This window comes from Prionailurus bengalensis, chromosome D1, assembly GCF_016509475.1.
Source record: "Prionailurus bengalensis isolate Pbe53 chromosome D1, Fcat_Pben_1.1_paternal_pri, whole genome shotgun sequence".
In the NCBI taxonomy this organism is placed as follows: domain Eukaryota; kingdom Metazoa; phylum Chordata; class Mammalia; order Carnivora; family Felidae; genus Prionailurus; species Prionailurus bengalensis.
The window spans coordinates 110,664,599-110,676,273 of record NC_057346.1 but is presented as its reverse complement, the minus strand read 5'-3'; the positions used below and the strand labels follow the sequence as shown (position 1 = coordinate 110,676,273).

General features: G+C 58.3%; 1 protein-coding gene across 5 annotated transcripts; it reads right to left on the bottom strand.

The window, feature by feature from the left end:
- Nucleotides 1–45: 45 nt before the first annotated feature.
- Nucleotides 46–10,626, bottom strand: ANKRD13D (ankyrin repeat domain 13D). 5 transcript variants are annotated; one of them, XM_043581764.1, is made up of 15 exons: nucleotides 10,359–10,621; nucleotides 9,800–9,935; nucleotides 9,559–9,683; nucleotides 8,751–8,796; nucleotides 8,524–8,667; nucleotides 8,082–8,271; nucleotides 3,478–3,544; nucleotides 2,998–3,079; nucleotides 2,716–2,777; nucleotides 2,482–2,612; nucleotides 1,383–1,540; nucleotides 1,172–1,294; nucleotides 927–1,090; nucleotides 756–847; nucleotides 46–419 (listed from the first exon to the last, which is right to left on the bottom strand). In XM_043581764.1, the coding sequence occupies exons 1-15, from the start codon at nucleotides 10,446–10,448 to the stop codon at nucleotides 206–208; spliced, it is 1,824 nt and encodes a 607-aa protein (XP_043437699.1). In that variant the 5' UTR covers nucleotides 10,449–10,621; the 3' UTR covers nucleotides 46–205. The 5 variants fall into 5 exon arrangements, with proteins under 5 accessions (XP_043437699.1, XP_043437698.1, XP_043437702.1 ...); XM_043581763.1 differs by having other exon boundaries at nucleotides 3,469–3,544; nucleotides 10,359–10,596; XM_043581767.1 differs by lacking the exon at nucleotides 9,800–9,935 and having other exon boundaries at nucleotides 10,359–10,626.
- Nucleotides 10,627–11,675: the final 1,049 nt, after the last annotated feature.

Below are 11,675 nucleotides of genomic sequence, written 5' to 3'. Positions count from 1 at the left end.
GTCGCCTCCCCCGCTTTGTCATCCCATTGAGCAGAGCAAGCCTGCTGCTGAAAGTCTCTTTATTTCCACCTTGGTCTCCAATGCACGCCCATCCCCAGGGCTCCGGGCCGGCAGCTTAGCAGCAGAGAGTTTATAAATAAATAAGTTACAAAAGCAGGTGGGGGCGCACACCAGACAACCCTCCCAGGGACTGGGTACTCGGTGCTCAGTGCTCCGTGAGCGAGAGCCGCAGGATCCTCTGTAAGTCTTCCTCCTCCTGCTGCCCCCGCCGTTCCCGCTCCTCCTGCTCCCTCGAAGACAACTCCAGGGCCAGGCGAAGCTGCTCCTCAAAGCTTGGGGGGGCCGGGGCCGGGGGTGTCCTGTGAGGGGACTCTGGGCCATTGGGCTCTGTGGACATCCGCAGGCTCTCTTGGAGGGCCCTTCCAGGCAAGGCGTGAGAGGGGAGAACAGACCAGTGAGCGCTAAGGCTGGGGAAGAAGGCCAAGTGTTGGGACACAGCTATGGAGGACAAGGTGGCTGGGACCTGGGAGACCGGAGAGAAGAGACGAGGCAGGGGACCCTGTGTCTCCCATCCTCATGCTGCCTTTGATGGCAGGCCATGTTGCTTCTGGAGGGTGGCCTCGGAGAGGGCATGGGGTCCTGGGACCAGCACCTCCCCCCTACCCACCGCCACCAGCCAAGGACCCCCTGGCCGGCAGGCTCCTTGGGGCAGGGCAGGCCGAGATACTGTCCCAGCAGGTGCTAGCGGGCCTCACCGCTCCAGCTGAAGCTGCTCCTCGTAGGCGGCGGCTTGGGGAGGAGGGTGGGCACCGGGCCGGGTGTTGGTCAGGGCCTCCCAGACAGTCACCTGCAGCAGACGGAGCCCGGAGCTGTCACCTCTGGTGCCCCTGCCCACCCCCAGGGTCTGGCCGCTGCCCGTGTCCCACCTGCTCCGCCTCCGCGCCCGCCTCAAGCAGGCTCTGCCTGATGGCGAACTGGAGCAGGGCGTCATCCTCGTCGCGAAGGGGCTCGCTGCGCTCCGTGCCCAGCACGCTGTACCCCTCGGGCACCTCAAACACGGCGGGGTCCACCTCACACGGGAAAGGGCTCCCTGCGCAGAAGGGCAGCACTCAGCCCCGGGGCTCAGAGACCAGCGAGCAGCACTGCCGGCCCCCCTCGCCCGCGGCGGTACCTGAAGCTGTGACGGCAGAGCCAGAGCTGGGGGCCGGCACCCACACCGAGCTCAGGGGCTCGTCACAGCCACACAGGTTGCTGAAGGTGATGCGGGCGTTGAGCACGTGGAAAAGGGGGATCTCTGCGAGGAGACAGCCGAGCCTGAGCCGGAGGCCGGCACCACCCCGGGAGCTGCCCCAGACCCCCGGCTGCCCCAGACCGCCCCTCACCAATCTTGACCGGGAAGCCGGGGGGCAGGCGCAGGGTGATGAAGTCACGCAGCTTGGCAAAGTGAGCGTTGCTGATAGCCATCAGGTCAATGATGGGCGTCACCTGGTCACCCAGGGACAGTGGGTGCTCCTCGCTCAGCCACAGCGTTGCCTTGAACCTGCACAGGACGTGAGTCAAGGAACTCCTGGTGGCCCCTCTGCTATGACCCACCCACTCTGGACACCTGCCTTGACTCACACCCTCTGCCGGGCCTGAGGTGCCCTCTCGTCTGCTCAGCTGCCCCCGCCTGCCTGCCCCAGGAGCTTCTGTCCTTTGGCCCTACCGCCCGAGCTGCACCCAGACCCCGGGCCCAGGCTGGGGCCTATGGCAGCTTGAGCCAGCTCCACTCATCTGGATGGAGAGGGCAGGGCCGGGCTGCTGGCTTCAATCATGGCCTTGTCCACAGCCGGGTCCTCCTCCCCAGCCCACAGCTGGCCAGCACCTCACACTTTGCCACACTTTTGGGTCCAGCAAAGCCCAGAGGTCAGGACGACCAGGGTTCGAATCCACCACTCGGTGGCTAAGTCTGCCTGTGGTTCATAGGGCAGTGCTGGGCTCACCGCAAGTTCTACGTCATGGCTCATGAGATCCTCTTAGCACCCTTGTGGGCAGGTGGCTAAGTGTGACTGGTATTTTACTGAGGAAGAGAACAGACTCTCGGAGGAGAAGACGTTTCCTGGGGCCACAAAGCCGGGAGACAGTAGAGCTGGTGAGCCCTTCCCCTCGGCCACAAGCTGGCCTCCAGGAGGTGCTCATTCAGTTGAACAGAAAACCATAAATGGGTGGTGCTGCTCACTCACTCACTCACTCACTCACTCACTCACTCACCCACCAAAGAAGAGTAACCAATCCTCTGGTCCAAGCCCTCTGCCAACAACCATGGTTAAGACAGACCTGGCTCCTACCCCCAAGGAGGAGAGTCTAGAAGGAAGCTGGCTGGGTGAGTGGGTCCCCCACTCTGGTGGGCCCCATGTGTGACAGGAGTCTACGAGGGGCTCGGGGGACCAGGCGGCATCCGTGTCCCTGAGGGAAGTCCCCAAGCCAGCCCCACGACCTCACCTCTGCACTTTGCTGGACATCTCAATGGGGCGGCCGATGTTCCTCGACTCCAGGCTGAAGTTGGGGTCGAAGTATTCACTGGGGGAAATGGCTGAGGGGTTGGTGGGGCTGGCGGCCTGCTGCACAGGAGCCTGGGAGGGCCCCAGGACTGGGCTTAGTGCTCGGGAGGGTGGCCGCCTGGCCCTGCATCACGGCCCCCTGCCCGTGGCCCCCAGCCCCCTGGGCCCGGCTCACCCCGCTGTGAGAGGAGTGCTGCTGGGCCATCCCGAGGAAGGACTGGAATGGAGTCTTCCCTCCTGAGAAGGGGTGGGAGCCCGTGAGGAGACTTTGGGCCACTGCCCCCCGACGCCCCCCACCCCCACCATCCACCCTGGGAGCCTCTGTCGGGTGGGAGACTGAGCACACGGGAACGGGGAGGCCTCCCAGCTCGTGCCGGACTCTGCGGCCCTGACCCCGGAGCAGGGTGACCCCGGCATATGGTGTGACTGGGCCACAGGCAGGCGCACCTGGGTTTACCTTTGCTCCTCGACTTGTCCTGATCAGAGAGGTGCTCCGTGCGAGTGCGTGTCACCAGCTCCACGTTGGTGGCACTGTATACCTGGGGAGCAGGGGGGACACAGGCAGAGCTAAGGGCTCAGAGCCTGTCCCCCACACTCAGCCTCACCAGTACAGAACCCAAGCCCTCCTCTCCGCAGGGACAGACAGGACCTCGCCCCCCACAGTGGAGGAGGTGGCAGGGTCTGAACCATGGGGACTCAGTAACGAGGGGAAAACGCTCATTTCATCTCGGTAACCTGGGTCGGGGCTGGTGCCGGGGTGATCCCTATGTGCTCGGCGGGGCCTGGGCACTCGGGCCCCACTGAGTTCCCATCGCCGCACAGGGCCTCCAGAGCCCGTGGGCTACTCTGTCTCTCTTCCACATGGGTGGACATGGAGAAGGGGTGGGGTTCCTGGGCCTTGTCTCCTACCCCAGCCCCCACCACTAGCCTCTCCTGCCTTGGCCTCGTAGCCGCTAACGGTTTCCATCTTCTCAGACCGCCAGCCCCAGATACCACATTTGTTCCTGAAACAGACCAAACAGGAGCTCATGAGGACCCGTGCCCCTCAACCTTAGCCAAAGCCTTCCCTTCCAAAGACCCCTTCCAATTAGCCTTCCCACTGTGAAACACGCAAGGGCCTTGATGAGGATGCCTGGACGGCTGGCGACCATCAAACAAGGACTGGGGACTAAAAAGTACTGAGGGATTATCATTGATGTTGTCAGATGTGATGACGGTGTTGGGGCTGGTTTTAAAAAACATCCTCTGGGGGCGCCTGGGTGGCTCAGTCAGTTGAGCGTCCGACTTCGGCTCAGGTCATGATCTCGCAGTTCGTGAGTTCAAGTCCCGAGTCAGGCTCTGTGGTGATGGCTCAGAGCCTGGAGCCTATTTCAGATTCTGTGTCTCCCTCTCTCTCTGACCCTCCCCCATTCATGCTCTGTCTCTCTCTGTCTCAAAAATAAATAAACGTTAAAAAAAAAATTTTTTTTTTAAATCCTCTGTTAGAGTCGTGTGCAGAAGCATTTACTGTTAAAATGATAGGACAGCTGGGATGTGCTTTAAAATAATCCAGGGTAGGGGCGCCTGGGTGGCTCAGCCGGTTGGGCGTCCGACTTCGGCTCAGGTCACCATCTCGCGGTCCGTGAGTTCGAGCCCCGCGTCGGGCTCTGGGCTGATGGCTCAGAGCCTGGAGCCTGTTTCAGATTCTGTGTCTCCCTCTCTCTCTGCGCCCCCCCCCCCCAACTTGCACTCTGTCTCCCTCTGTCTCAAAAATAAATAAACATTAAAATTTTTTTAAAAAAATACATAAATAAAATAAAATAATCCCAGGTGGCTCAGTCAGTTAAGTGTCCGACTTCAGCTCAGGTCATGATCTCGCGGTTCACAGGTTCAAGCCCCACATCGGGCTCTGAACTGACATCTCAGAACCTGGAGCCTGCTTCAGATTCTTGTCTCTCTCTCTCTCTCTCTCTCTCTCTCAAAAATAAATAAATAAACATTAAAATAAAATAAAACAAAACAAAGCAAAACAAAATAAAATAATCTGGGGTAAAAAGGAAAAAAAGCAAGAAATAGATTCAACAAGACAGGCAGAATGTTGGTAAGTTTGAAGTGGGGTGATGGGAACTTTCTAACTATTCTCTCTCCTCTCATACGTACATGTTTGAAAGTTGCCATAATACAAAATGAAAAATAAAAGTACGACAACAATCATTGCAACACATCAACAGACCTCCATTTCAATAATGGACAGGACAAGCAGACAAAAGATCAACAAGGAAACAGAAGACTTGAACAACCCTATAAGCCAGACTTAACAGACTTCCCTCGAACACTCCACCCAACCACAACAGAACACATTTTCTTCTCAGGTGCACGTGGAACATTTTTCAAGATGCATTACATGCGAGGCCATAAAAGAAGCTTCAATAAAACTCAAAGGAGAAAAATCCTATAAAGTATGTTCCCCAACCACTAGGGGATGAAATAAGAAATCAATGACAGAGTAGAGATTTGGGAAACTCACAAATGTGTGGAAAGTAAACGGCACACTCCTAAAAAACCCAAAGGATTGATGAACAGATCAAAAGAGAAATCAGAAAATGCTCTGAAATAAATGGAAAGAAAGATACGCTACATCAAAACTTAAGGGAGGCAGCTGAAGCAGTGGTTAGAGGGAAATTTACAGCTGTAAATGACAAGAAAAAAGTAAAGACCTAAGTAAGTGGGAAATGATCACATGTCCTTGGTAGGGGGCACCCAACATTGTTAAGATGGCAGTACTCTGCAAGCTGAGTTACAGATTCAGCGCAAACCCTATCAGAATCCCACCTGGCTTCTTTGTAGAAATTGACAGACTGAATCTGGAATTCAGGTGAAATTGCAAGGGACCCAGAAGACCCAAAATAATCGTGAGAAAGAAGAACAAAGTCAAAAGACACACACTTCCCAATTTCAAAACTTACTACGAGGCAGCGCTTAATTAAGGCAGCGTGGCACCAGCACAAGGACCGACAGAAATCAACAGAATGGAATGAAGAGTCAATTGATCTTCCACAGGCGTGCCAAGACCATTCAATGGGGAAAGAACAGTCTCTTGAACACACGGTGCTGGGACAAGTGGATCGTCACCTCTAAAAGAATGAAGTCGGACCCTTACCTCCCACAAATATGAATTCAAAATGGGTCAGAAGTAAGAACTAAAAATGGGGCGCCTGGGTGGCACAGTTGGTTGAGCGTCCGACTTCAGCCAGGTCACGATCTCGCGGTCCGGGAGTTCGAGCCCCGTGTCAGGCTCTGGGCTGATGGCTCAGAGCCTGGAGCCTGTTTCCGATTCTGTGTCTCCCTCTCTCTGTGCCCCTCCCCCGTTCATGCTCTGTCTCTCTCTGTCCCAAAAATAAAGAAACGTTGAAAAAAAATTTTTTTTTAAAAAATAAAAAAAAAAATTAAAAAAAAAAGAAGTAAGAACTAAAAAGTATATGGGGCGCCTGGGTGGCTCAGTCGGTTAAGCGTCCAACTTTGGCTCAGGTCATGATCTCACGGTCCGTGAGTTCGAGCCCCGCGTCGGGCTCTGGGCTGACGGCTCGGAGCCTGGAGCCTGCTTCGGATTCTGTGACTCCCTCTCTCCCTGACCCTCCCCGTTCATGCTCTGTCTCTCTCTGTCTCAAAAAGAAGTAAATGTTAAAAAAAAAAAAAGTATAAAACTTTCAGAAGAAAACACAGGGGAAAATCTTTGTGACTTTGGATTTGACAAAGTCAAATATTGGTAGATGTGTGATGGTAGGAGCACAGGTGACAAAAGAAACAACAGATGCATCGGGTCTCGTGAAAACTGAAAACCTGGACACCATCAAGACGTGTGAAAAGTCAGCCCATAAGATGGGAGGAAACATTTGTAAATCATGTACCTGATGAGGGATGTACATCTGGAGTATGTAAAGAACTCTTGCAACTCAATGATAAAAAGATAACCCAATTGTTGGGGCACCTGGGTGGCTCAACTGGTTAAGCATCTGACTCTTGATTTCAGCTCAGGTCATGATCTCACATTTGTGAGTTTGAGCCCTGCGTTGGGCTCTGCGCTGACAGCGCCGAGCCTGCTTGGGATTCTCTCTCCCTCCCTCCTTCCCTCCGTCTCTCCCCCTCCTGCTCGTGCTCTCTCTCTCTCCTCTCTCTCAAAATATACATACATATATATATATATATATATATATATATATATATATACACACACATATGTATGTTTTTTTTAGAAAGATAACCCAATTGTTTAAATGCGCAAAGGATCTGAACAGACACTTCTCCAAAGAAGATATACAGATGGCTAATAAGCACATGAAAAGGTGCTCAGTATCACTAATCGTTAAGGAAATGCAAATCAAAGCCACAATACCACTTCTCACACCTACCACCACGGTGGTTATAATCCAAAAATAAATAAACGAACATCAAGTGTTGGTGAGGACGTGAAGAAACCAGAACCCTCATACACGGTGTGTGTTGTGTGTGTGTGTGTGTGTGTGTGTGTGTGTGTGTGTGTGTGTAAAATGCTGCAGCCCCCTCGGTAAAGGGCCTGGAAGTTCTACAAACAGTTAAACATCCAGTTACCATGTGACCCAGCAATTCCACTCCGAGGTATACACCGGAGAGAAATAAAAGCTTATGTCCACACAAAAACTCGTGTACTGATGTTTCCAGGAGCATTATTCATAACAGGCAAAAGATGGAAGCAATCCTACTGTCTGTCAGTAGATGAACCCATAAACGAAATGTGGCATAGCCATACGATGGACAGCCGTAGAAGGAATGAAGTGGTCACACGCTACAACCTGCATGAACTTGGAAAACACTCTGCTCGGTGAACGAAGTCACAAAAGACGCCCTAGTGTAGGAGTCCATGCATCTGAAAGTCCAGGATAAGGAAATCTGTAGGGACAGTCAATCACTGGCTGCCTAGCGCTGAGGAGGTCGGGGGCTCCAGGCACTGGAGTTGGTAGCCAAAGAATTCCTTTCTGGGGTGAGAACAATGTTCTAAAATCAACTGTGGGGATAGTTGCCTATCTGTGAACACACTAAAAACCGCTGCACTGTATGGTGTATAAAACTATATTCCGATTAAGCCGTTTGCCTGTCTGTTTTTTAAGTTGGTCCTGAAGTCTGTTCCTGGAACTGGGACATACGTCGGCAGCGAGAACAGCCGGGCCGGTAGGGTCAGATTCCTCAGCTACTACCCACAAAGGACTCTGGCCCAGAAACAGCCATCCTACTGAGAAACCAACACTGGGGCACACAGCGCCCTGAGCCACAGCCTAAACCCTTGTTGTTATGGGAAAACACGTGAGGCCAGAAGTGAAGGCGCTGGGGACCCCTGACCCAGCCTCCTCTGCCCACGGACAGCCATGCAGGGCCCCGAAGGTTGCCACAGGGGGTCTGAGCGAGCCGCTGGGCCCGCAGCGACCCCCGCCCCCATCTGAGCAGCCTCTGTGGGTGGCCCAGCCTCCCAGAGGCCCGAGCCGGGAGCCTCAAGGGCACCACCTACAGTGTGGCCAGGCTCCAACTGACCTCTCGAAGGCCACATTGCGAGTGTCCAGGTGGGTGGAGACGATAGGAGAGGTGAGACGGCTGGCCACGTGCTCTTCACTGGGCCGCATGGCGGCCAGCAGCGCTTCCGGCTCGTGCAGGGCGAGCCCCAGCGTCTCGGTGTGCACCACCTGCCGGTCGTGGTCCACTTCCATCACCAAGGCTCCCGCCTCTGCCGGCCGGAACGGGTGTGTGAGGGGGACACGTCAGTGCTGGGCCGCAGACAGTGGGGAAAGGGCCGCCACGGTGCCCTCAGCCACCTGCTGCTAAGTGGGTGAGGCCCCAGCCCCCGGGTCCCCTCGGCCCTCAACCTCTGTTTCTACACCTGGGAAGCAGAGAAGAAGGGCACTGTCCTCACGAGCCACGGGAGAACCTGGGCTGCTCTGGCCTGCCGCGTGCCCGCGGTGCGTCCCCCACAGCTCACCCTGGCCCTTGAAGATAAAGCTCCGCCGGCCGCGCTGCCAGGTCATGTGCTCAAAGCCCAGGAGACTGGTGTCCACCCGCAGGCTCTCGCCCCGCTTCCACACTCGGTACACGTCACTCGGGCACATCTTGGACACGAGGGGCACTGCAGGGGGTGTGGAGGTCACCAGGGTTCTTTCCCGAATCGCCCCTCCCCGGCCCCCGGGAAGCCAAGAGGTCCTCACTCACCCCAGCTGGTGAACTCCCACTTCATTTCCACGTAGAAATCGGGGGCCTGAGATAGACCAGAGCACCTGTCAGGGTGTGCCTGGTGCCGGGGACCAGCGGGCCTGGGGGGCTCCTTGTCTATAGCCCCCTCTGGGAGCCCAGCCCCTCAGGAAGTCTTAAAGTGCTGCTACGTCCCAGATATGCCCCCTCCACAACCAAACCCCACCCAGCAAAGGGTGGGCTAAGTGGGGCCCTAAAAAGGTCTTGGAATAATCGGATGGTAAGTATCTGGGACCTGGAGGTCAGTCTCCACCTGGCCACTAGCCTGCTGTGGGGCCCTGGGGGAACTTCTGCTCCCCCTGGGTCCCAGAGTCCTCATCACTGATCTGGGCCTGCCCCTGGGGTGGGGGCCACGAGGTAGGGTGCCCTCCCAGCCAGGCTTCTTCATGCTTGAGGAGGGCGGACAGGTACTCCGGGGTACCAGGCCACACCCGCTGGTCAGATGAAACTCTCCCTCCAGGAAATATGCATTCACCAGGAGGCCCACATCTAAAGCTCCGCAGAGACTTCTGGTATGAGGGACCCGGGATGTCGTTGGCCACGGCTTTCCTCCCACAGGGCCTGATGTCACCCATGTGGGCCTGGACTCCTGTCTTTCCTACACAACCCCGGGCTGCAGTCCAGAGAGAGGGATGTCGTCTACAGCGTTGGGAAAACAGGCTGCACGGACCGAGTAGGTGACCCGAGGGACCCCCGTGTAGTCCGTCATGGCCCCTTGACGTGGCACCCTACCCCTCCCTACCGGCCACACCTGTGCACCCTGCTGTACCTGGCGGAGCTTGCTGAGCAATTCTGGAATGCCAGCCAGCCTCTGTGTGGCCCTCTGGTAGTCCCGGTACTGGAGCACCAGCTGCACCATCTCCGGGTCCCCAGTGCTGACCGCCTCCTGCAGGACTAGGGGCACCGGGCTGCTGGGGGGGGGAGCTCACCAACGGCCCCAGGCCTGACCACTCGCTGCCGCACCAACCCCACTGCCAGCCTCGGGGGAGCCCCTCTGCCCTCTGTAGTACCTGCCCAGCCCTGGCAGCTCTCTTTGCCCACATTGGCATTGTGTCGAAGGAGCACTCTCACGGACTCCAGGTTCCCCAGGGACACAGCCAGCTCCAGGGGAGTGCGCCCCCGGGGGTCCTCCTGTTCAATGTCGTGCTGGGAGAGATGGGACACTCAGCACAGGGCAAGTAAGGAGAAGCAAGAAGGCCACTAGGCTGAACCTGGCCGGGGGTCATTGTGGGAAATAAAGATAGCAGACAGACCATGGAAATGGCAGAGGATGGCCTGCGTGTCCTAATAGGAAGGGGGAGGGGGCAGGTGGGAAGGGCCTGGGGGCCAGAACCAGGCTGCTGGCTCTCGGCCTGGCTCAGGGGTGGTGTGGCGCGAATTCGGGGGCTGGATGCAATGTGAAGCGGGGTGACGGGCTGGGCAAGGCCCAGCGCTGGAAGCGGAGGCCAGTGGCTCAAGCGAGAGGGGCAGGTGACCCGGGCTTCGGATCAGGCCTGGCGGCCTCCAGGACGGACACCTGGCTTTGGGTGGGCGGCCCGGAGGACGGCCCGGGTGCCCGGTGGGCCTCACCTGGCGGCTGTGGAGCGCGGCCTCCAGTTCGCGGTGCCGGTTCGCCCAGACGAGCCGGTGCAGCGGGAAGGTGGGGCCCGGGCCGGCCATGCTGGGCTTCAGCACCGCATCCCGGGAGGGAGGGCGGGCGCGGCGGGGGCGGCCCAGCCCCGCCTCGGCTTCGGGCCTGGCGCGGCCCCCTCGCCTCCAGTCCGCGCCGCGCGGAGTTGCGCCCACCGCAGCCCCCGCGCCCCGCGGCTGTAGCGGCAGCGGCGGCTACGGCGCTGGCGGCGTGGAGGGCGGGCCGCGCGGGCGGGGCTCGCTGGGGCGGGGCGGGGCGTCGGGCCGCGCGACCCCTTGCCTCCCGCAGCCATGGCGACCGCAGCCGGGCCCGCGCGCGCGCGGGGGGCCGGCGGGGGGGGGGGGTGCGCTGCCCAGTCGCCTTGGCAGCCGCGCGCGCCGGGGAAGGAGCCGGGGCCCGCGTCTGCGGGACCCTGGCCTCAGCCGGGCCTGGGTCTGCGAGGGGCGGGCTGGCGGGCTGGGCCTGACTACGGCTCCGCCCTCAGCCTGCAGGGGGCGCCCCCGGTCCAGCTCAGACCCGGGTTGCGGGTCCGGAAAAGGAAGGAGGGAGTCCGGGGGCGGGGCGGTTCAATCAGGGGCGGAGCTTGGGCCCCCGGGACGTGCGCACGGATGTGCGCGTGCGTGCTCAGCGGGCAGTGGTCCTCCTGTCCTTGGCTTATCCGCGTTTCTCCCGCTGCCGTCCGCCCGTTCCCGGGTTTTCCTACCCGCCGCGGGTACCGACTATGCCTGTAAGGGCGGGTGAGCTGGGGGAGCCTGGCTCCCTTTGCCGTCGCCTCCGAGATGTCCCTAACTGCTGGCCAGCTTAGCGTAAAGCACCTTCCCCAGGGACCTAGGCGAGTGTTTAGTGGTCGCCACACCATGGGCTGGGCCCAGCCATGCGGGGAGACGCCCCGCGGGGGCACCGCAGTCAGGGATGAGAGTACTGGGGAGCGGGGGCAGTGGGCCTGGCTGGAGTCAGGCCTCTCCTGGTGGACTGCCCACCGTAAATGGCTGCCTTCGCCCACCGCACAGATCCCTTTTGCAGAGGCTGCACTTTGCTGCCAGTGTCAGGAAAGGAAGGAGAGTTTCGAAATCAGGGCCGGTCCCTCAACCCACACCGGAACTAGGGTGCAGGCCTCAGCTAGCTGCCTGAACTCTGGCACTGTTACCCTAGACTTAGCCTGGGGTCTGGTGTTGGTGGATGATGAGGCAGGCGCCAGGCTTGGCCGAGGCTGATCCTCTGGTCTCAGTCTCCCGGTTTGTAAAATGACTGACTAC